This window comes from Mauremys reevesii, linkage group 26, assembly GCF_016161935.1.
Source record: "Mauremys reevesii isolate NIE-2019 linkage group 26, ASM1616193v1, whole genome shotgun sequence".
In the NCBI taxonomy this organism is placed as follows: Eukaryota; Metazoa; Chordata; order Testudines; family Geoemydidae; genus Mauremys; species Mauremys reevesii.
In genome coordinates this window covers 3,995,024-4,022,873 of record NC_052648.1, presented here as the reverse complement: position 1 = coordinate 4,022,873, position 27,850 = coordinate 3,995,024, and the positions used below count along the sequence as shown (strand labels likewise).

At 50.3% G+C, this 27,850-nt stretch overlaps 1 protein-coding gene across 4 annotated transcripts in view; it reads right to left on the bottom strand.

The window, feature by feature from the left end:
* Window positions 1–27,516, bottom strand: part of EFNA2 (ephrin A2) — a 139,002-nt gene extending 111,486 nt beyond the window's left edge. Inside the window, exons 1-2 of one of the 4 annotated variants that reach the window (XM_039516004.1) lie at window positions 27,322–27,516; window positions 25,280–26,398 (exon numbers count right to left, since the gene is read on the bottom strand). In XM_039516004.1, the coding sequence (XP_039371938.1) occupies window positions 25,280–25,401 (122 nt within the window). In that variant the 5' untranslated portion in view covers window positions 25,402–26,398; window positions 27,322–27,516. Of the gene's footprint in view, window positions 1–25,279; window positions 26,883–27,321 lie in introns of those variants that run through there. The other 3 variants (XM_039516006.1, XM_039516005.1, XM_039516003.1) reach the window with 3 other exon arrangements.
* Window positions 27,517–27,850: the final 334 nt, after the last annotated feature.

Below are 27,850 nucleotides of genomic sequence, written 5' to 3'. Positions count from 1 at the left end.
ATTAATGACTGAGGCACCTCAGGATGCTTTTTGCAGACACTTCTTAAATTAGCCACCGCAATCCCCCCGGTGGGGTAGGTCAGTGTTATGATCCCCAGCTTACAGATGGGAAACTGAGTCGCAGCAATGAAAGCGACTTGCCCAAAGGCACGTACTGAACTTGTAGGAGTTGGAAATAGAGCCCAGGAGTCCTGCCTATCAGCACGCCCCTGGCTCTACCCTCTAGACCCCCCTGTCCTCGCAGAGCTGGGGATCGAACCCTGGAGTCCTGCCTATCAGCATGCCCGGCTCCCCTCCCAGAGCTAGGGATAGAATGCAGGAGGCCACGCTCCCAATCCCCTCTTCTAGAGGACTGATCCCAGCCTTGCTGAGGACCCAGAAAACTCAGCACACCGGTGAACTACCAGGCGGAAGGCAATCAAGCCCATCAGAAATATACCAGGGACGCTTCACTCGCAGCTCTCCTGTCTTGCTGCCACGGGAAGCGTTTGGTTCACGCACAAGGAAGTGGCCATTATCAGATCTGGGCTCGGCGCTCCTTGTTTTATGCTGTTATCTTGTGTCATGTTTGCCTCCCTAGGTGGGTCAGGGACAGAACACCAGGAAGGGCCCATTATCCACCCAGGGCAAACAAGTGAGTAATGGAGATAGGAAACAGGGCCAATGCCCTGCAGTCCAGAGGGCAATCTAGGATCTCCTGCCCCTTCACCGACCCATATCCATCTACACGCACACACCCCCTACGGGAGCACAGAGACCCACTTCTCCACACCTGCCTGAAACCCCTGCCCAGCAGCACGTGGTTTTGGTGGCGGAAGCGGGAGAACATCGGAGAATTAAAATAGAAAATGCCAAGGGGTTTTAGCGAAAGTGAAATGACCCTGGGCTGTTTAACGGCAATTAGGGGCCTGGCCGGATGGCCCCAATCCCGCTGCATCGATCCAGATAATAGCAGATAAAGCCACTAGAACAACAGGCCTAAAGCTCACACGCTCTCACTCGTCTCTACGCGGACGGCAGCACGGCCCGTAACTCACCGCTGGTGGCAGCCACGCTGGGCCAGGCCTCAGAAGGTTTCACCGCCGCTTCCTCAAGCCCCGCACTGGAGAACACGCCCAAGCGCCCTCCCCACACTGCGGCTCCCACCGCCAGCAAGTTACAGGCCCCGCGTTTCCCAGCCGCACAGATGAGGCCCCTCTCTCGGTGTTAATGCCAAGGGCACCGCGGAGGACTCAGGCCCGGGTCCTGCAAAGCACCGAAGGCCCGAGATTCTCAGGCGCTTCCTTGCTTTGCTGGATCAGGGGCTGTGCATGAACAGAGACCGAGAGGCCTCGTAGTTCAGCTCAGGAGCCGCTGGTCCCTTCCTTCTGACCCCTCTGCATCCCAGCCAGGGAGAACTCCAGGCTCTCCACGCTGGCCACCCCTCTGCCCCCTCGCTGTACTGCCCCTGCCCTGCAAATCGGTCTGAGAGGCCCCCCCTTAGCTCTGCCCTGTCCCCCTCCCCCTGCCCCTGTCACCACAGCCTTCACTGGGCCCCAACCAATGGGGAGACCCCTCCCTCCCCACACCAGACAGACACACCAAGTTAAATCCCCTCTCCTCCCCTTTAGCTACTGAGGTCTCATCTCCTGTCAGTTTCCCCTTTGTTCCCTCTGTCTACAGGCTGTTCTAAGAGCCATGCAGTCAGCCCCCCAGGCCCCTCTCCTTTCTTGGCGCCGCCATCTCCCCATCCTATCCCCTTGCCATTTCCAGGAGGCGAGTGATGTTCCCGCACCCACCGGGATCCCTCCACGCTTCCTGAGCTGCTGAGGACACCTCCATCCAGCGGGCTTGGAAAAATAAAGCCCTTTCCCCAGCCCTGAGCTGAGCTTTCCGGAGCAATTCCCTGGCTTGGTGTGAACAGGACAGGGACAGTCTCTCTCAGCTTCGCCCCCCAGACCTGTAGCTCCCTCCTCTGCCTTTCGGGCCACATCCCCCAGGCTACACAGCAGCCGGAGTGCAGACTACAGGCCTCGGCACCCTCTGGAAATCAGGCCGTTTCTTTTTGTAAGGCAGGAATCAGATGGGACCAAGAGGGGCTACTGAGATCTCACGCGTCCCCTTGACACCCCTCTCGGAGACTAGCAGCAACACACGCCTGGGTTGGAGGAGTTCAAAGCCGGTGGCTGAGAATCGCCGTTTCAAGTTTTAATCCAGCGGCTTTATGGAGAGAGCGCTCAGTGACAGCCGGGGCCCCTCAGCCACTGACTTTGAAATCCTCTGCTCTGCGCCCTGCACCTCCCCTTCAGCCCTCAGATCTGATTCCTCACACTTGAACTCCGCAGCTGCTGCACTGTCGGGATGCTTAAAAACAAAACAAAAAAACACCTCCCCCCGCACCTCAACACACTCTCACACACACCCGGTAGCACGGTTGGGCTAACGGCGCTACGCACTTAGCAAATCAATCGACTGACTGAGCCGCTCTCATGGTTCGGCTCATCAGGATTTTTTTAAGCTCCCAGACTGGACCCCGCTTCAGAGATGTTCTCCCAGCAACCTCCTCCAGCAAATTCAGCTCCAGTCTTAAAAACTGGCAAGCTGAGGCCTTATAGATCCCCAGGGTGCCTTCCTCGGCACCTGCGAGCCAAAACTCCCTCCTTCCGAACGGCTGGGCAGCAGGGGAGGTGCTGTCGATATTACAAGGGGCGCCTACAAAAATGAACCCCCTTTAGCCTGTGATGAAGCCCTAGGTGCGAATGGAGGGAGGGCTCTAGTCACCTGTTTCCCAGTCAGAAAGCACTTTCCCCGAACCGCAACCCAGGAGAGGAAGCACCATCACTGAGCAAAGAAACTTCTGTCCCAGTGACTTGCTGGGCGAGAAGAATTCTGAGTTCTTGACATGTGGTTCTCAGTGTGCCTGGCTTGCGGAGGAAGGGAAGGTTTACAGAGCCCACGGGGAGGTGATCCTCCCCTCAGGAATTTATTTCAAAGTACCTGACACTTCGTGCAATCTGGCCCATTCCACCCGCTTCAGAAAAAAAAAATTTGTTAACAAGGGATTGGTCACGTCCAGCAGCAGGATTTCAACAGTCTCCCGAGAAGGGAGGGCAAATAACCAACCCTTCTCTGTGTACTGGAAAGCAAGAAGGGAATCACTATCCGCTCCCACACGCCTAGGAGTTGGTGGTAGGATTTTAACAAGGGGCTCCCCAATCCCACTCCCTCCTGTGCATCACAGCTGTCTGCCTAACTGCCACTCTCCACCCCAGAGGTGGCTGCAGGAATCCTCTCTGCACAGCTTTGTGTGGTGCTTTGGGACCCTTCCCTTTGGCTCGGGGGTAAGTGCAATTTGCATATTGCCATGCATTTAAAATCACCCCAGGACTTTCACCCCCCAACCCAGCAGATGGAGTTGCAGTGGCTTTGTATTCGCCGCCACAGGTATGCAATTTTCCAGTCCACCAGCTCCCACCCAGTCCATTCCCAGGGTGCAGGAAGGGGGAGCCCTTCCCCCTGCTTTTCTCCCCAGCCTCTGCCCACTTAGGACAGGGCCTGCTTTACCATCAGCTGCTTCCGACTGTCTAATGAGCACGAAATGTTACAATTTCGCCAATTACTTGGTTCATTTGTGCTGGTGTAGCAGCCACTTTTTGCACAGGGAAAATCCCACTGAGCCTTTCTCTGCCTCACAGGAATTTTGCCCCTTTCTGGTTTGGTTTATTTGGTGTGAGACTCACCCTCCTTGGGCCCCAGCCCTCTAAGCAAGATCCTAGTCATTCGCTCCCCGTTTTTCAACCACGCCCGCAAACGAGCCTCTGGCCATCCATCCACCCTCCCCAGGATATTTCCAGTGCTGCTGATTTACACCACCTGCGAAGCTGGCCCAGTTCAAGTCATCGTCGCGGCTGCAGGGGGGCTGGAACAATTTGTACAGTGCGGGGGGCTGAGAGCCATTGAACCAAACTGTAAACCCTGTGTATGATGGAAACCACTTCAAGCCAGGGGGTGCGGCAGCCCCTCCCCGCATCCCTCGTTCCATCTCCTATGCATGGCTGGTTCTTTAGTGGTATGCAGAGCTCTCAACGGCCTCAGTCCCGGGTTAATAAATATAATCATCATCCCATTTGGATTCCTGGTACCATTTGACAGAGCCAATCACATTGACACTTCCACCCCACTAATAGGCCAGATCCTCAGCTGGTGTGAACTGGTGTCACGCCCAGTACGGACAACAGAGCAATGCCGATCTACACCAGCTAAATTCTTTGTTGGGGAAGTTGAAGCCATTAGGAAATCCTATCTGTCTAGGCATTGATGCGTCATAATCAGCATGGGATCAGAGCGTCTGTCATCCCTTTCTTCATAACCCCAATCAGCACAGACAGGTTCCCCCTAAATTTGCCATTTTCCAGCTAGCGGACAAGGCTGAGGGAAGAGCGAAAAACACAATTAAAAGGGACGTTTATGTCTGTTTCCCCCTGGATCCGTGTCACAGCTCGCGGGGCAGTACGCTCGGCTGGTACAAACCAGTGCAGCGCCGTGTCCTTCAACATAGCTACACTGACTCACACCAGGTGAGAATCCGGTTCCCAGCGTCACGGTTATGGGGATAAATTGGGAGGCACTTAGGAGCGGGACTAAGTCAGAGGGAAGTCTGAGATTTTGCAAATCTACAGCAGTCAGGGTGCCAAGCCAAAAATAACCCACCAGTGCCGGTTCTCATCCAGGTCCTGTTTGATCCAAACCCCTAAAACAGAGGATACAGGAGTCAGAAAATTGGCTCTGTTTTCGGCCCACTTCAAATCTATGGCCAGATGCCCCCGTGCTGTCGATTGGTGCAGGCCCCGTTGCAGCTATCCTGATTGACACCAACTGGGGAGATGGCCCAGAATCCAGAGGAAGGTAGGAAGCCGGCTTTGGACAAGACCCGATGGCCTCATGCTGTGTCCGGGTGTCAGTTTCGTAACTGGTTCCAGCGCGGAAACAAAGGCTAAGTGCAAAACCATACGGCCTGGTGGATTTCACTCCGTCCTGCCGGGGCCCATCCCTCCCCGTGAGTCCGATTCCTATTCCTTTCACACGTTCCCCGGGCAGCTGGCAGTGCCTCCCAGCCTGTCTGGGTGAGGATTTATGGCCAGGAGAGACCTCTCGCTTAAACGAAATCGCTCCTGCAATGCCATCATTATAAAAACATTAAAACAGTTTGGTCGCCAGCAACCGAGTTCATCTCCTTGCAGCTACACCTGGGCCCATAAATCCCGTCTCTGCAAGCTGGCTGGGTGGGATGATTTATAAGGTGAAACAAATATTAAAAGGTTTAAAAAAAAAATCAGATGGACGCCTCTCCCCTGCACCCCCGAGGCTGGACTTTAGTAACTGTGCCCTCCTTTCCCTTTGGCCACTAACCGGACAGCCCAGATTCTTCCCTCCAGGATCCAAGCAGGTCCCGTTTACACCATAAAAGCAAGAATGTCGGCCGGGTTGGGGAGTTCTAACAGAGCTGAGCCCTGCCATTGTTAAAACGCACTCGGCCGTGAAGCTTACAGAGGCTCTAACCGCAGGATCTGTCCCAGGCAGCAGCATGGGAAAGTGAGTAAAACATGGTTAGGTTCCAGCTACGCTGACCAACGTTCTAACCGCGCCGGACGATGCCCTGTGTTGTAACTGGCTCCGCAGTTTTCCAGTGCGCATGGGAACCTGAGGCTGCAGGGATCACAGTGGCGGGGAGGGGAGCATGCTGTTTACAGAGTGTATTTTTAAAAACCTGTCAGCAATTTTCACCAGCCAGCCTTCTCCCTCCGGCTGGGATGGGTGGAATTCCTGGAGCTGCCGGTGGGACTATGAGCCCAGTGCTTGCAGCTGGAGCTTTGTGGAGAGAACCACCGCAGCCCCCCTGGCTCCATCTTGAATCCCAAGTGCTGACGACAGAATCTAGGTCTGGCCAGCGTCTAAACTGTGGGAGGACGTGATACGGAAGAAGACACCTACACTGCTCAGGAAGGACCAACTCTCTGCAGCTGACGCAGCGCTCTGCACTTGGATAGCAACACCCCGCTCCAGCTCGCCACGCACTTTGCAAACGTTAATTAATTGATTTAGCCTCCTGCGAGGAATCCTCACTCTCACGGTGGGGACACGGAGTAGAAGTGACTTGCCTGAGCTCATGCCCTGAGCTGGGAATAGGACCCTGGAGACCTAATCTCGCAGCCCTGTGTCTTTATTAACCAGGCGAGCATCTTTTCTCCTTGCCTGAAAGTCTCACTTTCTGGTTTGGTTAAAAGAGATGATGATGATTTTTAATCAACTTAAAAAAAATTCTCTATGGCACAGACACAGGGCCGAGATCCTCAGCTGGTGTCAACTGATGCAGGTCTGTTGTGACCTCTGCCAGCGGAGAATCTGTCCCAGTGGGCGGCTTTCCCTGAAGTTCGTGGTTCACAGGAAATCTGTGCAAATCAGCGAAGGCCTGGAGTGAAAACAGAAATGAAGGTTCTAGACGGGGCTGGGCACGGTGCTCATGGGGCGTAAAGAGAATCAGACCAGGCGGAAGCTCAGAACCGCAGCCCATGAGAACCTACCACCCAACAGGGACAGCAGAAAAGGGGGAACAGAGCCCAGTTGGCGTGGGTAGAAATGGTCATTATAAAAGAAATGCAAAAAGGGAATGCGAATTCCAAAGCGTGCTGCGTCGTCAGTAACTGGTTTATAAAAAAGAAGCGCGGGAGTACACGCAAAATCCAACCCCGTATAGCCCGACTTCCCCTAGGAACATGCCCCCCCATACCACATTCCCGTGCTATGGAAACAGACCTGCCCTCTATGCCCACCCCAACCGCCATCCCGCAATACCCACTAAACTTGTAGGGTTCGTCTCCGCTCGAGAGTTCGCGGCTCATCCCGGAGCCAGGACACCGAGACAGGTTTCGACTGGGTTTAACCAGGGTTCCTGCCAAACTGTCCCTAGCGCAGTAAGAGCAGAGCCAAGAGATGCTACGGTTGGGTCGGGCAGGCAAGGTACCTGACTGCTCCTACAAGGCAGGTAGAGAACCAGGCCCCAGGGTTTCTAAGGGTCCGAATGTCACACGCCTACGTCCAGCACCAGCACCAGGAATAACAGAGCCGGATTTCGTTTGTGATCCCAGGCAGAGGGCTGTTTGGACCTGGCGTTCTGGTTCAGACGCTTTCAGGCCCAACAGCCGAAAGCAAATTCCAGGTCCAAACTGGGGCTGGCCTGAGAAACCGTTTTAGCTGGCACAGTATTTAAGGGGAGTTCCGGGGGTCCAGTGCCCATGGGGCCTTTGCGTTACTCTGCGCCGGAACAGCGCTGCTCAGCCCAAGGGGGCTCAGGTATTTACAGACGATGTCCCAGGAGAGGACAAGCCACAAACTGGGAGAACAGGTGTCTGAACGGAAGCGCTTAAATCATCTGCTTCCAAATGCCAACATCTGAGATGCAGCACAACTGGGCGACAGCTTCATTCCAGATCCCTCGTGCTTCACCGCACCAGGAACGACACAGGAAGAGAGGGCGTACAAGGAAGGGTCCAGGCACAGGAGAGGTGTAATGTTTTCACAACTCCCTCTGTATCAAGGATCTAGAGAGTGGGAGGGAATAGATGGACAAACCCAGGAACCTCTCCTGGGGAGAGAAATATAGTGATCAATGCACTCAGACACTGCAGAGGAGAGCGCCAGGAAAGAAAATTATTTTTTTGGTGCGGGGCGGGGGAGACACTCCATTTAGCTGTAAGTTGGGGCACCCTCTAAATTCGAGGAAACCTGGAATGGAAGGGGTAAGTTTGGGGATTTTCAAGATGGCCTCCGTTCCCCAACGCGTGAGGTTGCCGTCGAGACAACAGACTGGGAATAACAGTCATTTATTTTAATAAAATACCCAAAAAAATACCCACTCCTAAGAATTCATCCCCTGTCCAAGGCCCCAGACAATGCAGAGCAGAGGGATATTTCGCATCATATCTAGGCTGTGAGTGCAGGGGCCAGCACCCAGCTCTGGCTGTCAACTCACTTCCGTTTGACAGGTGAGACCGGCTAGTTCATCCTGGCACCTGCTCACCCTCCGAAACACTCTCCTTGCCCCTATCCAGAGGGCGGCTGGGATCTAGCCCCCATCCCAAGAGGACCAAAGGAGGATGGATGAAGGACAGACCCAAGGATGGGGCTAGGAACAGAAGGCAGAGAGGATCAAGGGGTACATATGGAGGGAAGACTGTGGGATAGGGAGTGGGGTGATGGGGGGAGCCTGGAATGGGGGTGGAGAGGAAAGGAAACACTGGAAGATGAAAATCAACCAAGGGGAGAGAAGAGGAGAAAGAATAAAACAGGATTAAAAAAGGAAGGGAAATGGAAACGCAGCTGCTGAGAAAGCCGGAAGGAGAGAGCCCGTGGTGACGGAGCAGCGCAGGGCAGGGAACACAGACGTTTCTTTCATGAGACAGAGTCCACTTTCTGGAGCATCCAGAGCCAGGGGCTCGGGGGCAAAGGCCATTTCCATCAACCGCAGAAACCCTAGGCCGAACTTTGCCATCCCTAAAGCTCAGCTCCTTGGGCACTGAAGGAAAAGCACCGGGGTCGTCCCAGGGGTGCTGAGCCCCTCTTGCTCACACTGGCTTTGATGGGGTCAGCAGGAGCCCAGCACCTCTGGGAAAAAAACCCAAACCAGGCCACTTTGAGTCGGGTGCCTAACCTGGGGATTTACGGGCCCTGACTTTCGGCAGCCGGTTTGAAATCCTCCTTCGCTTTGGGGCACAATCCGGAGAGGTGCCGCCTGCCCCCAGCTCCCACTGCTGCGCCGCCCACGCTCAGATTCTCAGATAGGGAAGGGGATGCAATACCCCCTCTCCGAACCCAACCCGCCACATGAGGTACAAGGGATTCCACCCCCCACCCCCAATTTTCTCAAGTTGGTTGAGGAGCAGAGGCACAGTTCCGACCTGAGCGCTCACCTGGGACCGGACGGCCAAACCCAAGTGTGTGGTTCAGACTTTGCACACTCAGAGACTAACAATACGTGGGAGAAACAGACTCGACATTTAACCCAACGCAGGCCTGGGTCCTGCACCCACTGGATTCAATACCCCAGCCTAGGATCTAGCAAAACTCTGCACTGAGCGGCACCAGCAGCCCGGCTCGCCCCAGCTCGCGGTGCCGATTGCGAGCCGGCCAGCGCTGTAAATGAGTCAGGCTAAGAAGCTTAGCCTGCATTTGCTGCCATGCTGCTAATCATGTAATTACACTCACCCCGCGCCCGGATCGGTTCAGGATTTTGGGGCGCTTTGCTCTAGTTGGTTTCTGATCTGGCCGTGAATCGCCAGCCTCATTATTACGGGCGAATGCACAACGTTCTCGACTGCATTTCGCAATCACAGCTGCCGGAACAAGAAGGTGTTTTAGGGTTAGATCCCCAGCAGATGTAAATCAGCGTCACTCCACTGAAGCCAACAGGCCGAATCCCCAGAAGGAACAGATCGGTGTAGCTGCACTGAAGTCTATGGAGCTACGCCAATTCACACCAGCTGAGGATCAGGTCCTTGGTTTTTCAGTGGCGCAGGGAAGGGAGATTTAGATTTATTTTCAAGTAGTAACTTCAGAGGGAAAACTTCTCCAATTTGTACCATTTCCCTCAGCAGTGTTACCCGTCCCCTCTGTGGTCCAGTCGCTTGGACTCAGCCCCTTGGGTCTGTAAGGCAGCACCGCAAATGAACCACGTAGAGAAAACTCGCAGATGGAGAATTAGAGGTGAGTCAAAGGATGGGACCCAGGGCCCTTGTGAGGCAAAATAAATGGCGCAGATTTGTAAAAACACATCGCCCTGCAAAACTGAGGTCCTGCGACCAGTCATGAAATGAATCTCTTATGCTAATGAGCAGAGGGGACAGGTCCGATGCACGTGTTTGAAAAACAAATCATAATGTAAGGCGGGGGAAACAGCGGTTGAAAACTCTGTTTAAATAAAAATGTTTAGGGGTGTTCTCAATGGGGAGAGAGAGAGAAAGCAAGAAAGCCACAGACAGACAGACTATAGGTTTATTTGATAATTTCATCAGTGAGGGAGAAAAACTTTTTAGAGAGAATGTGAGGGGCGGTAAGATCTTCTTGTTGCACTATCTCCTTCTGGTGGAAGAGACAAGCTTTCGAGCTACACAGCGCTCTGCTTAAGGCCACTTTTTAGTAAGTTTTTAAAAATTTCTTTCAATTTACAAACTTAAAATTATTTGAAATAAAACTGTCCCTGATTATATAGCTATAAGTATCTATACACTTATTGCAATAGGTGTATTGCAGGCACACAAACCTTTCTATACGCAGACAGGCACATACAGTAATACACACATGTACATATATTACCAGAGATATGTGTGCGCACACAGGGCCTGATCCTGTCTCACCCCTTTTGCACTAGTGTAAATAACTGCAAGAAGATGCAGGGCAGCCGAGAGTCAGGCCGTAGTCATGTGGTTGTATGCGCACACACACGCACACACACAGATGTGCACACGCACACACACAGATGTGCACATTTTAAAGCTTTTTCCTCCCATACCATCACCAGATCAGCGTCAATTGCACTTCAAAAGAGGGAAGCCATCAGCCCCAAATTCAAACACCCCTCGTAACGCCCCCACCTTAACCCCCCCCCCGGCAGCTTTTTCTCTGCTTACTCCAAAATACCAAGCATTCCTGTGGGGCGCTGCCCAGGGTTTTTTTCCACTCAATTTCCTTCCTGAATCCGTGGGAGATAAATCCCTTCCGAGCCCTTTGCTGAGGCAGGCGGCCGGAACAGCAAATCCAACAGTGCCAGGTTTAATAAGAATCCTGATCTAGAAATCAGATAATAATTGGGATTATCGAGCTGGCTGGGAAAGAGCTTTCCCTGCTCCTGATATCTCTTGGTTTTTTGGCAGCTGGCTTAGTTGAATAGCTTAGGCATCTCCACGCCAACCCCAGCTGTGAGGCTCACGGGGAGAGACACCTCACTGGTACCTAAGGCTACTGCAGGCTTGGTGGGACCCCCTGATTCAGTCCCGTCCTTCTCCCCCCACAATCTCAAGGTCACAAAGCTAAACCCCCCATTAAACTGCCCAGCACTGGATGTTTCCTAAGCCCCAAAACTCACCGATCTAAGCAGGGTGAGCAGACAGATGGGGGAATGGCCACAGTCTATACACAGCACAATTGGGTTCTTTACCAACCTCCCTACCCCAGGTTGGCAGGGCAGAATGAATCAATGGAATCTATTTGGCCACTTCATTTAAAAATCACGCACGGGAGAGTTTCTTTTACAAAGATAAACGCATCTGGGGGAAAGGAGCTAAAAGTACGCAGGACTCCTGCCTTCTATGCTCGGGCAGGGTTCTGGAGAGCTCTCGGCAGAGCTGGGGGACGGGGGGGGGTTGTCCGTATGGAGGAAATCTATGTTCCCTCGTGTCATGAAATACCTACTCTCCCAGCTCAATGTGCCGCAACTCCCGCGCCGGGGAATCTATCGTGACTCCCGCATCTCCTCGGCCGCTCTGTGTTCTCTCCGTGCTTCGTACTATGGTTTGATAAGTGTATTACGATGCACTAGTCACCTCGGTCTATGGCTCAAAGACCTTTATGTGTCTGCCTGTTCCACACCCAACCCATCCCGCTAGGAATTTCACAGGCAGATCAGCGAGATGGAATGTAGATCCTGAAAAGCCCTGCATATTCCCCCCATGAATCCTCCACGTCCGCACCTCCCACAGATCAGGAGACGCCATTCTACACCCCCCCACCGCCAACCACCTCCTGCAACACATACACGCGTTCCTTTGCAGAAATCTCAACCACGGAAATAATTCCACTGCGGTTGGATTTGGTGTGGGGCACGAGGGCTGGCGGCTTTTCTCAGCAGAAACGGGATTGAAAAGAGGAAGAATTGGGGTTTTCCAAGTTCTCTACAGGGTCAGGCTTGGTGGATTTTATTTCACTGCAAACATAAATAGGGCTTTAAAAAAATATCCCAATCCAGCCTAAATAAAAACCCACTAGAAAGCACAGTAAGAAATCTCACTCGGCAGTCAAATTTTCCGGACCGATTGATCAGAAATATTTGGATTCACTGTCCAAACACTTTGTCTATTTCCTAGCACATGGGGAGGTTTTTACGGGGGTCTGTTTTGCTCCTCACAGAATGTTAAAGAGCAAATAAGATGATACAAATATTTTTTCCCCTTGTGCAAAAATCCTACAACATTTGGTTTCAAATTTGTGGGGAAACAGCAAATATTCTCTCTGAAATGAGACTGGACAATGCTCTAATAAAACACACTTAGGAGACAATTCTGATGCATCGGAAAGGAGAACCGCCCAAACAATCTAAAAGGTCTTTTCCATCTCTGATTGTTACAAATCGGCCTTGCCATTTATAGGCCTTTGGTAGAGATCCTGCAATGACAGAAGCAGCTGATTTCGGACCCCCTAGAAAATAAAATTATAAAATTCAAAGACAGGGATTTTTGTTTTGTAAAAAAATCAGAAATAAAAAGGTTTCATCCTTGGGGGAGAGGGAGTTTGGGAGGTTGTTAACCAAGGACTGAAAAGAACCCTCTCTTCCTCAAATAAAAAGTCCTGGAGTCGTGAAGAATGGTCCTAAAGGCTACAGCTTACAGGAACGCTACTGCAGCATTGGCGGAGATAACCTGCGTATTTATATATGGGCTCCGGTGGGTACAGCATGTTGTCAATTTCATAGCGTAAGCCAGGCGGAATATTGAGTGGAAGGGAAGCCTGGGCCGTTCTGAAGGGCTTTTTGGAGCGGCTGGAACGTTGCCCTTCAATCCCGAACTCCTCCGAGTCACTGCCGTATCGCACCCGAGCGCAGAGCTGGGCCAGGGGGAAAAAGAATTTAGAGGAGTAGAAAAAAATCGGCACATCGGGTGGAGTAAACGCACTGAAAGAGACCAAGGCTGCCTGACGCTGGGGAACGGCACCTGCTTGGAGGAGCGGGGGATTTTCAGTGACCCAAGTTTGGGGGGGACTTTGCTAACACTGTCCCTGAAAGAGCAGCACAGGGCAGGGGAGGACGGGGATCAGCATCTTGCCCCCAAACCTGCCCGTAAGTGGCACCACGCCCTGTCTCATCTGGCATGTCGGGGAGATGCATGGTGCTGGAACGCCAATCTGGGTGGGGTGGGGAATAAAAAGTCTTAATTTCCATTCTCCCGCTGCACCCCCCCCCCTTGATTAACAACCAACATGGGAAACATGAGCCGAGCTGGGAAAGGAAAGCTCAGATCTTGCTGGCCCCGATGTGGATTTGGCTTCACTGGAGGCCGTGAGATGTCAAATCGCTCTCCAGGATCAATACAGCCGGCGATGCCGAGGGCCCTGCTTCCCGGCATCGATAGCCACTCACAGCCAACAGCACTGGAGCTGGGTGCGCCGAACCTTCAGGGGGACTTTTGGACAGCACCAGGTAAACCCAGGGAACTGGGGATCCTCCTTGCTGCCCAAGGGCCCTGTTATAGGGTCCGAAAGGCCTGTCCAACTCAGCAGCTCTGCCTTCCCCTGCCCCCACCCCACCCCATCTCCCAGGGGTGCAGTCATTAACATGCGAACTGGGGAAAGATCAAACGCACACCAGGCTCCCCCCGCCCGCCCCCGCACACCCTTCCCTGCTGCAGAATCTGTCAGATCCACACGCAGCAGGACTCTCTGTTACCTCCCCTGGCCTCCACCCATCTCCACGAGGCTGCCCATCACCAGGCAAGCATGAGCGGTGGGAAATGCTCCCCCAGTCCATGTCCCACCCAAGGGCCTGGGGGGGGGCAGGTCAGGGCTGTCCCATCACTCCAGTGCTCCGTCCAGCCTAAAGCCAGATCCTGCACTGGCGTAAACGGGCCTGGTTCCGCTGACTTCAGCAGAGCTTTGCCGATTTAAAGGTGTGGCCCTTCCACGGCTCGTGCCATACAAGTCGGGGAAATGGGGCTACAAAGAAGCCCCTGAGATTCCCATCGACCCCAGGTTAGGGCCTAAATCTGGTCTCGCTGCCGCTGGTGTAATTCCATCGCTGTAAACAGGGTCACTCCTGATTTACACGGGGCTGACTGAGAGTAGGGTCCGGTCCAGGAGAGGCAAGGCGCACCCTCCGCACCCCCCGACCGCAGCACCGGGAGCTACCCACGCCGTGCGGGAGAATAAAAAGTTGTTCCCCATCTTAGTTATTATTCTAGCAAGTCAATTTCCGTCCTTTATTTTTCCATTGTTGTTGCTCGGACTCCTTCCGCCCCACGTCTGAAGTTTCGGCGCCTCCTACCCGCCCCCGCCCCCAGACCAGGGCGCAGCAGGACACAAAGCGCGGCTTCAATCAGACCAGGAGGTGGGTGGGGAAGGGGGGTGGATTCCGAACTCGCTTTGGAGAGGACCCTTCTTCTCATCGGGTCTGCCAAGCTTCAGCCCTGTCCACCTCGCCAGCTGACTCACAGAGGGGAGCTGCGTGAGCCGCGACAGGGTGCCTGCTCCCAAACCCCCGCCACCAGAACCAGCTGGGGAGAGAGGAGCCAGTCCGAACAGGGGCGCGGTGTGAACGTACCCGAGGTTTGCCCTTCCACACCCAGTGAGCAGAGAGAAGGGGACTCACTCCGTTCCTTCCGCCACTCTGGCCAGACACTTGATTTTATGGGTAGTAAGCAGCACCCCTGCGCGCTAGCCATCTCTTGCCCGTGAGTGCCAGCCCTTTTCCTGAAGCAGCATGGGGAGACCCCTGGGCACAGCAGAGGGCAGCATGCTTCGGACTTGGGGAACTCGGTACAGTCACTGGCAGAAATATACCACCCTGGCCCCGATCCTGCCTCCTTTGCTGGCACAAGTCGCATCATTGAAAACAAAGGCCCCCATCCACCTCCCATCCAAGTCAATGGGACAACACCTGCGTTCCCTGGCTGTGGGATCAGGCCCCCCCTTGGCTGCTTTTTTTAAAAGACAGCGGGCCATACCCATTCACACCAGTAGGGAGCTCCGGTGGCTCGATCCAGCTCCGCGTGCCTAGTTCTGGGGTGAAAGGAACACGGCAAACAGTAAAAACCTTGTTCTGTTCTTGCCCTCTTCCCTTTGTTAACAAGAGTGAAACAGCTCAGAAACTGGTTCAAATACCCAAGCTAAATATTACACACACAGAGAACGTGCGTTCTCGCCATGTGCTGCGGAACCGGCTAACAGCAAAGCCTTTCTTTCACACACAACCATACAATCATAGATCATTAGGGTTGGAAGGGACCTGAAGAGATCATCTAGTCCAACCCCCTGCTCAAAGCGGGACCAATCCCCAAATGGCCCCCTCAAGGATTGAACTCAACCCTGGGTTTAGCAGGCCAATGCTCAAACCACTGAGCTATCCCTCCCCCTCCACCCTATAGAAAAATTGTCCCCTAACCCTGCTCCTCAGGACCCACAGCGACTGATTCTACTTCCCTATCAACGGAGCTTTGCTCCAGCCACGGCCCTTGCTTGATCTTCTCATGCCAGGACGGCTCGGCTCGGCGACCTCAACCAAAGCAGGGTTGGGTCGAGTTGACTTCGACCGACGGACGGCGGGAGGATTTGCCCTGACGTGTGCTATTATTTATATCACTGTAGTGCCAAGGAGCCCTGGTCCTGGACCAGGCCCCGGCTGTGTCAGGCGTTGTACAATCTGCTCAGATCGTCCTGGGCGGCTGCACATATGAATGACAATGGATCATTTTTAAATGATCACCCTCGACAGTGATCTATACAAATGACGATCACTGAAAATGTTCTTTTCCTCCTTGCAGATCCAGTCTGTCCTAGAGTCTTAAGGCCAGAAGGGATTGTGAGCAACATCTAGTCTGACCTCCCGCGTCACCCAGGCCAATCTCACCCCATGATTCCTGCACACGTTTTCTGAAACCCACTCTGGAGCTGAGAAGTTAAAACAAAAAAAATTACCTAGGTCAAGGCCCAGGATGTGACTTATCGCCAAGTTGTTCCCCTTGTTACCCTCTGAGAACAGGCTCTGAAGCACCAGGAGCACAGAACATACAGCGTGAGCCCCACGGCTATTTTAACCATCACTAGTCTGGAATGCGGAGCTTTTCAGTCCTGGATCAGTGCAAAATTAAACCCCTACCTCTTAATGATGAAGGGCGTGATCCTGGAGGGTGATGCACGCCCCTCTTTGACTTTCAACAGGGAGTCCGACCGAGCCCCCCAACCCTCCCCTGGCATCCCTCTATTGATCCCTTCGCTGCCGTCACTCACGGCCTGCCATGCTTTTTTTCAAGACACACAGTTTGCCCTCAATTCACGCGCCTGGAAAAAAACAACCCACCATCGCACACCCCTCCATTCGGCTCTGGCTTTCGAGCAAGGAGGTTCATTAAGAGCTAATTAGCTCTCGAACAATGGGAAGCTGTTTAGCAGCCTGGCAGCGACAGCATCAACAACCAAAGGGGAGAAATAAATAAATAAACGAAGCCACTTTTAACACCTACTAATAAATGCTGATTAACTGTCTGGATGGCGCTGGGATGACTCAGAGCAAGGGAAGCAGGCCAGGGGCAGTGTATCCATTACTGTAACAATTCCTCTTTCTTTCTTTCCTCTCTTCCTTCTTTCTTTCATGGGTCTTGCCCATGCTAGGCTTTTTCCTTAAGATTTCCCACCCGCTGCACCCACAGCCTAGAGCATTACAACGGCCGGGTCACCCCTGCCCCGTCTGCACTAACACTCCTGCAGTTACTCGCGCTGCCCCGGTGGGAGTGCCACGGCGGGAGATTTTAAGAGGAGGTGCAGCCTTTGGGAGCAGACCTTTCCGGACTGGCCTTTCCAAACTGCGCTCCGCCAGCAAACACGCAGCTGAAGAGTTCAGAGTTCTCCACCCCACCCCATAGTAAATCCCAACACCTGCTCAGAGAAGGTCACTGATTTTAGAGACGCTCCACAAATTCATCTATTAAATACGCTGGTGTCACAGGCTGCGGGATAATTCTGCTTTCTCTCTCCCCATGTTGATACATTTGGACCTTAACTCCCTAGCTGCGTCTGCACAGTGCCAGACAGCGCCCAAGCAGCAAGGGGCTTGAATGTGCAGGATCAGCTACGCGACGCTGCCATTATATTAGTATTTGACATTTCCAGGAGCGCCTCTCATCCCCTCACCCAAGAAGGCACAAAAGGTTGCGGGGGTGGGTTGGGAGGTGGGTTTGGTTGGTTGTTTTTTAAGAAGCCACAGGCATGAGACTGGTGGAACACAGGGCTTGGAATGCGGCTGCCTCTGGGGTGAGACGTGAGGAGCTCAAAAATGTTAAAACACTCCTTAGCGCTGAGGGTGACAATGCTCAGATGTGATCGCCTGCCAAAAGATACATTTAATTCTACTGGCGGGAGGCAGTCCCTAAAAACCTGCTTTACTCCTACTGCAAAAGAGCCAAAATTTTCACCTTCGGAGACCAAGGGCTGCTTTATACAACGTACTATTTCTATAACCAGATAGACGTGTGTGGGAAAGTATCACCTCTATAGCGAAACATAGATATGATGTGTGCCTATAGACAGACAGTTATAAGTGTGTGTTATACACATTACAGATACATATAGATGCATGTGTGTGTGTGCATTATATATACATACGGGTGTGTATATTATAGAGAGAGAGATGCGTGTGCACCTATAGATAAATGTGTATATATTATATATCAATGCATATAGCTAAGATTTATGTGTGCATGCCTATAGATAGATTATATATGTGTGTGTGTATATTGATGTAGAATATACGTGTGCCTGAGATATAAAGCCCTCAAGTCTCAATTCAAAGTGGCTTTTTCCCCTCACCGTTCCCACTCCGGCTCCTTTCCCTATTGCTTTGCTGTTGCGCTAAGACCAGGTGGACGGCTTAGAGGGTTTAACGCGTGGAGTGCATAGGTGAGTAGTGAACCTGCAAACAGTTTCGCTCCACCTCAAACCTCTGAGCTCCAGCCTTCTATTAGGATTCTGTGCATAGCCAGCATCTGGATACCAAATGTACAACCAGTGGGGAATGTAATTGCAATCCCTAGAAAGAGAGAGAGACAGGTAGAGAGAGAAAATCTTGTCAGAGACATTGGATCTGTTTGTATCTGCTGTTTATTAACTGTGCTTGCTACAGACCTTAGTGAGTGAAGAACAGCTAACAGAGCTTAACGGCCTGGAAAAGAGAGAGAAAGGGGGTGGAGGCAGGGTTGCAAACAATCTTTGTATAAAAGGAAAATAAAAGAAATGAAAAATAAAAAGAGCTAATAGAGGAGAATAGAGGGGAGCGAGACAGCTGAGACGGTGGCCTCTTGCTCCTCGAATCAGCATTCCCGAAAAAGCCTTTTCGCACACAGCCCCAAAAAATAAGACAGTGCACTGCTGCAGTGCACGGCATTAAGGGAGCGAGGGGGCAATTATCTGCACTCTGTCAAGGACTCTGAAATTAACTGGGGGCTGGTGCTGATCTTTAAAGAGATCTGAGCATAGAGTTCGACACTTTTCTTGGAGAGCTTGGTGCAAAAATCCCAGGGCAGCGCTTGGAAAAATCTGTGTGGGGCGTGAGCCGGAGAAATGGAAGAAATGATCCAAAAGGACCATCGCCAACTCCAAGGTCCCACGGGAAGTGCTGGCAAGCAGAGGTCTTGACGAAAAGGCCAGCTGGAAGCCTGGCACTGAATGCTCACGGGAGGATACACATATGCATTCACTCTCCCTGTTCAATCCCCCATCAGCTCTACCTGGCATCAAACTATCCCCAGAAAACTAAAGACGTGTGCCCCTTGCTCCCATATTTTAAATAAAAGTGTTTTCACTGGGCCAGATTCATCTTTGCTGCAACTCCATTGAGTCAGCAGATCCTGGTGATTAATTTGGCCCATCAGAGTTTAACCGTTGACACCTAAGCTCTGTACGAGCAAAACCATCCCGATACCAGAAGAGCCAAAGGAAGCTAAGTTTGGGGGGGGGGGGGTGTTTGGTCTCCTTCATAGCAGCCGTGCACTGAACTCCTGGGTAAAGCACGACCCATGCCAGCAGCCTGCGCCTTGGCGTACAAAGAGGTGCCTCTTCCAGATGCCTTTAGTTATCGCTTTCCAGGTAGGAGACTCCATCGTTTATGAGGAAATAACACAGACAACAGTGTGTGCACGATACGCGGGTTGGGGGAATTTGTCCCTACTGAGGGACAGGGGAATGCAGATCAGCCTTCAAACCTGCCTTGTCTGGAAGGGAACCCCCCCCACTTGCATCCAAACAGCAAGACGAACTCTGACATCTCACCAACTCGTCTGCGAGCCCCTCGACCCCACTCCAGACAGGGCTGAGATCGGTGCCTGGACAGTCCCCGGAAAGCTCTTCCCATCGGAGGGTGTCACTGATGGGGACTATTTGTCCAGTTTGCCGATGCCTGACTTCCACAAAACGGGGGGAGTGCAGGAGAGCAGAGAAGAAACCCCAGAGGTGCTAACACAATAAAAGTCAAAACATAAATCTTCCGAGGCAAAGAAACGACGTGGCAGTTAAATACGGGACATGGGTAAACGCTAGAACATTTACGGTGTTTGTACCTGTACTGGAAACAGAGAGAGAAAATACCTAATACGCTGCACATTTCTTTCTTTCCGTAAATATATAAATATATGGCTGCGTACACAGGACCTGCATTTGCTGCAGGAAAGCTGTCACTCTAGAATTACTATAACCTGCCTATTACATAGTTGCAGGTAGAGTGGGGAATGGAGACAAATACTAAATCCACAGTCCTCGCTCTGCCTTTGTAGAGATTTTCAATCATGCACAGGACAGTGCGGGTTTGGTGGGGTTTATGGCCGTACGGTATCAGAGAGCCCTCTTGGGCAGCTACCAGAGTTTGCAGATGTGAGTTCCAATCGACGGACGTAACATGATCCAGCTAGTTGGAGGCCAGATTTTGGAAAAGTTTCAATATTGGCTCTAAGTGATGGCATGAGATACATACGTGCTCCACACACAAAACTCAACTCTCCGCGCTCCATCGGCTTTGCCTACCCTACGTTTGTAATTCAACCCAAACTCTACCAACTGGTTCACAAGCCCTACAGATAAGGGTTCCCTGCACTACACTGTCAAATGGATTTAAAATATATGCAATGTCTATGCGGCTGCTGCATAAGAAAACCCCACCGCTCGGGACCTTTAAAACTCTACAGTACAGCACTCTAGAAAATATACTGTGGCAAACAATCCTGCACTGGCCGAGCAATGGACTGGAGCGCTAAATCGGGGTCTTTTCCATCACCAGAAGTTAAACATTCATGGTTTGTACGTTGGGGTTTGCATGCAATCATACAATGACTCGTGTGAACCAATATGAAAGTGGCTCCTTTTAGATATTCCAGTCAACATGCATGTAACATAGTATGACGTAGATTTTTAGATATAAAACTATGAATGGGAAACACATATGCCCATTTTATGCAGCTTGATTGGGGTGTTTACAGCTTCATGAGAACAACTGGTACCTCCATCATTTAAGCGTATACAAAAGTATTAGTGTGTATATATTACACACACATACCCGCGCGCGCACACACAAATAAATGTGTGTATATATGTTGTATATTAGTGGGTGTATATATAGAAAGAGAGCTAGATATAGATACAGATACATGATATATCTAATCTCTCCTACAGGTATTTCAATACCGCCCAATATGAGACATATTTAATAAAACGTATCTACCATTTTCCAGATGCATGGTTACAATACTCTTATCAATACGTCTCTCTCAATCTAGAGACTACCTATATTAAAAACATGTACAGAATGTGTAGACCACAGTGTCTCCATTTACAATTCATTTTTAATTTGGTCACAATTATCGAGTGTGGAATTACTGTGCAACCTGGACAAATCATGTGGACCGTAAGATTTAACATTGGCTTCTATGGAGTATAAATTATAGTACAAATCGAAAGGAAAAACCCGTATTGCAAAGCCGGGCGAGCGGGTTTTAAGGATTATGGTTTTGTTCCTTTTCACTATTTCTCGTTTATCCTTTATTAAACAAGATGGAAAAGAGCATAAATCAAAACGGAAAACAAAAGACAAAAATTAAATTGACGCAAACCTCTGCTCTCTCTAGAGGTAAATAAATAAAAACGCCACCTGTTGGTTTTAAAAAAAAAAATGAACAGAAAACAACAGAAATGTCTGTGTTTACTACATCTAATAAACTGCCCGAAATTTCCCGCACCCAGTCACGCAGAATGGAGACATACACATGCGGCGCACCACAATGCAGGACACAACCGCATCAGGAAAATTTGGCACCTTTAACTGGATCCACATGCTGCTAATGCATCTCGCTAAAATCCACTGACCCTTTTCATTGTTCTTTTTTCCTTTCCTTTCTATTTTTCCACCCCCTGGCCCCATTTTTTTCTTTGCAGACACACTTTCCTTGTGAAACATTATTTTAAGTGGTAAATACCCCCACTCCCTCCTATATACCCCCACCCCGGGGCGTGGACAGACGCGCTGTGGCAAAAAGGGCAATTCTAGTGGCGTTTCATGAAACTGGGAGGTAAAGGTCACGAGCCTTATAACAGAAGGTGAGCGTTATTATTGAGATCTTTATATCAAGGGGGAGTGAAGTATCATCAACTAATTTCAGCTTTTAGTACTATTGTAACAATCCTTGAGCACCTAGTAACAGAAACTGACCCAAAATACCTGGCGATATTGTCCCCCAGTTCCAACGACCTTGATCGGTCACATAGCATATGTTAAAGCCACATCCATTCTGTCTTGGAAGGGCCCTCGCACATGTTTGGCATTTAACAGAACAAAAGAAAAGAGCAAAGGCCGTGGAAGCTGGGAAGGAATTGAAGCTGTAACCAAAAACTTAGTAAGGGGGGGGAGAATCTCTCCTTTCCAACCCCCCACAAAAATGCGAGAGAGATAATAAAATCCATATGCAACAAAATCGGCCCATAAAGAAGCCATTACAGGGATGCACGCACAAAAGGATGGGATTCCCGAACTTTAGGGTTACTGTATGAGCAACGCAGACACGACGCTGGAAGAAACTGTACATTTTAGGATCCTGTTTATGAGAACATGTGATGGCTGGATAAATAAAGCCGGTAGGAAGATTCTTAACATTCTCCTAATCCTGGGTGCATCTAACAGTCTATAGGTGACTATAGATACGTTATATAAGGGACATACTAGTGAGAGAGACCGACTTGCATCACAGACCCATGCACAAGTTGTCTCACCAGCCTCCATACATCATGCTATGCTCGTTTGGTCAGAGATCCTCATTGAAATACAGTTGGGAGCTCTAATAAAATGTAAAAATTTCACTGGAGATCAACTAGAATGAAGAGTCCATTCATACTGTCAGGAAGCGAACTGGAAAATAAAAAGTTCTCTATTAAAGGTTCCCCTTGGAGCTTTCCCACAGCAAGGGGTGGGGGAGAATATCTCCAGCCCTGGAAGTGCAAAAGGTCTCCCCCTGTCAGCAGCAACATTTTGTCTATTTCGCTACCGATTTGTCTATTTCACTATTACAAGGGGGCACAGGTCTTTACATAAGGATCAGCTAAGGTTCATGTTTCCATACCTGCCCGGATTTAATGCTCTGCAGGTTCTGAAGATAGCCGAAAAATATGCTTTTTACCCAAATAAAAAAAAACAAGATCTAAAGCAAAGGGCAAATATAAACCACCCAGTGAATAAAATTAGCACAGTTATTGGTCCTACAAACTCAGGGATAATTATATTTAGTGCCGTATAGAGAAGATTTTGGTAAGATTAGTGTAACTTTTTTTTTTAATTGTAAAAAGTAGGTTTTCGACAGAACTGTCCACATATTTGTCTATTTAAGCAGGTTTTTTGGGGGGAGGGGGAGATTCCTTATGGTCTTAGTCACCTGAGTCGTGAGGGGGGGGGGACCAATGATTTCATCTTGATTTAAAACTCAAATTATTTTGTTTTCCCAAAAAAATTCAGACTTTAAAGAATTACAACAAAACTGAAATTTTGTTTTGTTTTGTTTAAATTAACCTTTGAAAGAACAGAATTAAATTCAAAGACAAATTAAAGTAACTAAATACCATTTTTTTCAACAGCAATGAAAAAAGAAAAAAAACTTTAAATTTTCCCCCTCCTTTACAGTATTTGGGAAATCTTGTTTCTCAATTCTGAGTTTTCCACACCACATGCAATCACTGTTTTCTGGTCTATTTATTAGACACTGGTAGACTGAATAATATTTCGCAAAAGCCATTATGAGCCTCTGAACACAGATAACCCATTTACTAGTCTCACCACTGAAGCAGCCATGGGAGTTTATTCTAAATAATCATGTGGCAATAATTGGCAGTACATGATGCCTTTTGTTATATATTTCGGGTTCTCACAGTGTATGTTCATGGCTCCACGTTATACATTTCCCACAGTTAAGTTTTCTTTTAAAGTCAAACTGGAAGATCTATTCTGTTTTCAAGAGCCCGAAATAATACCAGCTCAGGATCTTGCATGGAAGGGAAAACTTTAATTTACCCAAAGTTCATTATAAAGGAGTATGGAAGAGTTTAAATATCTCACAACAGAAACTGGGCAAATCTAAGAACACACACCCATGGGTTGCAGAGCCCCTAGGTATGGTCCGTAGGGCAGGCCAGGGCTATCTTATTGGGCTTTATATGAATCTCTAAAGGCAATGTGGCCTTTTTTGGTTCTGACTTCCTGAGAAATGGAAATCCTCACTGTTGAAAAATACACACGAATCTGCAGCCCTCCTGCACTTCAAGTAATAACAAAATTACTTGCCCACAGAGATCTCATCTTTATACCAGGCACAAGGCTTCTTCTTCAGCCATTTGTAAACTTTAAAAAGGCAACTGAAAAAAAGATTCCTGCATGAGCCATATTTACCTGCGTCCAATATACACCTGAACCAGCAGGCAGTAATCAGAGAAAGATGAACAACTGTCATCGGAGGGAGGGTGTTTAATTCAACAAGAAGAGTTCCTAAGTGACGTGTAATTGATTTTACAGTCTGCAGTGGTTCTGAAAACTGCTATAATTTGTTCACCTTGGCTAAGCAGACTCACAACTTCCCAGAATTGGCTTCTGGGTGAAAGGATATTTGGTGCCAGCACCATGTCTGCCAAAAAACAGAGCTATAAAATTAATATCTATATCTATTGGGTTTGCATCAGTTTTGTTTCAACAAGGACTTACAAGTTTAAAAGTGAAACTCTCACAAAGCCCCTTAAAACTAGCAGCAGTAAACAAAATAAAATATAATGGTCGGGGTTTTTTTTCCTGTTAAATATGAGACTTACTGGTAGCTGCCGTCTATTATATAAAAAAAATCCATTATTCACTGCAAATGGATATTGCCCAGAATTGCTTTTTTTGCAACCAATACTTTTATTAATAAAACATACTGATTTCCTGAGGATATCAAATCACTATGCAAGTGAAGCCAAATAAAATAATAGATAGACCAAATCTACCTCTATAGACACATGTATGCATGTGTCCTTCTGCCACTCCCAGTTTTACAACAGAGGAGTCTGAATGAGCAAATTGACAGGATTCATTATTTAGGAATGCTCTGCTTTGCAACAAGTCAGCAATAACACCCACCCACCCACACAAGACAAATAAATTAATGCAGACTGTTTGCAACTCTCCAGGTAGGCATCTCTCTCACTTCTTCGGGAAATCAGGCCTCGGCTGAGCTGGAAAGTTGGTGGCAACTTTCATATAAAAATAGTCTCCCCAGCGCCTATGATAATCCTGCTCTTTCTGCTCCCACTCCATGAACAAATAGAAAAACCCAGGCCCCATCTGATTTGCACCTTTCACCTTATTCGCCTCAGCCTGACTCAGCTTGAATGGATCATTAAGTTTGCATTCTGTCCTGATCACTGCCGCTGGGCTTTTTAGAGGAGAGAGGGAGAAGGAAATATGTGTGTGTGTGTGTGTATACACACCTACATGCATACATAGAGAGAGATCTATCTCCCAGCAGGAACTGCTCTGTTGCAGGCTTGGTGCATCCCTGGAGAATAAAGGACCTTCATGTCCCAGTCAACACAACCACCCACCAAACAAACACATGTACAACAGCAAAATGATGATGTGAGCCAGATTCTCGCCCCCACCTCCCTCTATACTAGGGCTGCAGGGATGCTGGCTTTCTCTGATGCTGCCCTGGGGTTGCATAGAAAGGGGGGCGGGTGTGGAGGGGGCACGCATGCATTTGGCTTCTCTCCACCTTACCTGGGGTTGCTCTTGTTCCAATAAACAGCATAACGATCCGAGATAACTTTCCCAGTATCATCAGTCCAGACACAAACCCCGACGAGGGCTACCAGCAGCACGGCCACCTCCAAATGCACCATCGTATTTTATCGTCCTTTCTTCCTTCTTTTCTCTCTCTCTCCCCCCCACCTTCCGATTTATCTGCAAGGCTTCGCTTTACCAAGAATGCAACCGGTTCATTTATTCCCAGAGCCTCTGGCTGCCCTTTCTCTTGATGCAACTAAACACTCCTGATTCATTCAGAGCAGCGGATCCCCTTTTGCAATCATTGCTAGGCAGCATGTGCAGTTCCTGTGTGCAGTCGCCCCTTGTTGCAAAGTCTGTTGCAATCGGATCTTTTGGAAACAAAAGTATTGCCAGTCTTCAGGATGATCTGATTTTGTGGGTGTAGGTGGGGCTGTGGGGATTTTTGTTTTAAATAATCCAGCGGTGGATGAAAGTCCTGTGAGGGTGAGGGGGAGAATTCACCGATAACTTTCTCCTTTCGCCTTGTTCTCGTGCATTCTCTCTGCACCAGCAAAGTCCCTGGTTCTCAAACTCTGTAGGCGGTTTTCCTGCAGGAGAAGTGAAGGGATCCCATGGCTTTAAAAATGAAAATATCTTCAATCCAATCGGTGCCAATGTAAAGGAAAAGGAGAGCCAGGAACAGCGGCAGTCGGCGGAATCAAGCGACAGGTTGCAAGCGACCCCCCCCTTACCCTTTCTGAGCAGTCCTGGCCCAGCCCTCGCCAAAGGGGAGCAAAGTCAGCAGGCAAAGTTTGTGGGTCCTCTTCTCCCCGAGAGCACCGCCACACGGACACATCCCACCTCTTCCGAGGAGGACAAGAACCATAAAACAGGCAACTTCGCACTCAGCAATAGCGATGCGGGGGGGGGGGTCCTTCGGTCTTAGAGCCGCCCCGTCTTCCTCGGCAATTCCACAGCCCAGCAAGAGAGCCACAAATATTCCCAAGAGTGAATCATTTCTTCCCCCACCCCCAAACCAAACTTTTCACCAAGTTCTTCTTCTAGGAAAGGCTCCTTCTTCCCTTCCGTTCCCCGGGGAGTTGTGGCTTTTCTCGGGCGCCTTCCCCACACCTGTAAAACCAGACTGGGATGAGATCCGGGGAACAGGCTCGGCTCCGGGCTCCAACAGGTTCCTCAGGGCGGTCCCGGTTCGCAGCACTGTGCAGCTTCCCTCCCGCAGCCAGGATCCTCCCCCGCCCTCGCCTTCACTCCAGGCTGAAACAGGCAGAAGCCAAAGGCACCAACCTTGCACCGAAATGAAATGCAAAAGGCAGAGGCTGGGGGGCAGGCGGCCTCTCCTCCCCCCCACCCCGGTGTTTTACTGCGAGTGCCTCACGCTCATCAGTGATGCCCCCCCGTCCCTCAGCCCAAAGTTGCAGGGATGTGCAGGGAAACTGCCCCCGTTCCCTGCCCCCTCGGCGGCGGCGGCTGCTCAGCGGCTCTTTCGCGGGAGTTGCAAGCTCCGAGTGAATGAAACGGATTTTTTTTTTTACATTGTTGCCACTTGCGGTCACCCTACCCGCGGCCCGGCCCCCCATTCACAGAGGCGGAGCCCCGGGCTCAAGGTTGGTTGGCCGGCGCCAGGCTCGGCCCCACCTCTGCATGTGGGTGTCTCTCGCCGAGTCAATCTCGGCGTGGAAGTGGCTCTCCCCGAGCCGGAGCAGCTGGGCTGGATGAACCAGGCTTCAGGGCTGCGCTTTTCACTCCCTGGCTCCAGGCCGGGGGGTCTGTTTAGTGACCCGGGCAAGGATCACCTTACAGAAATACAGTCAAAGGGCCCAGATAGGGGGTAGGGAGCCAGGCAGACTACATGGGGGGGGGGGGGGAGAGCAGATCAAATACCCTGCATTTATACAGGCCTCTTTCTCTCTAGATCATAGGGGATCGAATCAAATAGTAAACTGATAATGCGAGTTTGCATGTATACGTCGCTTTCCTTCCTAGATCTTGTAGACAGACAATAGTGCATATTTATAATAATACATAATACTTACACAGCCCTTTGCATTCAAAGCCCTATCCCATGATACGCATCCCCAAACCCCGCACAGACTGGACGAGGCTGTGGGCGGCCTGCTGCCACGCAGCGACCCACCTTCAAGCAGGGATAGAGCAAGGCGGGCCCTGCAGAATCACTGATGTAAACGGTGGTGGTTTAGATCACTGCTGCAGGATAATTTTCTAACACCAGTGCAGGGGGGAGGAGAACTCTTTAGCCAGGAATGCAGGAGCAAACCCCTATGAAAAACACCTGGGATCGTTACATCCCAAGCAGGCAGACGGGAGCTTGGTTATTTAAGGTCTCTTCTAAAAGCCCCACACACAGTAAAGTGTACGGTGAGCCACTTACCAGCCTCAGATGACAGCCTGAGACTGCAAAGTGCTGAGCACCCTCACTTCCCGAGTCCCAATGACTTCAAGTGAGAGCTGAGGGCCTTATAGTTTCAGACCCCTAAGCACAAATTATCATCACCTCAAAAGGATAAGCTGATGCTGGGGCGGGGGGTGAGCCTGCAGCTCCAT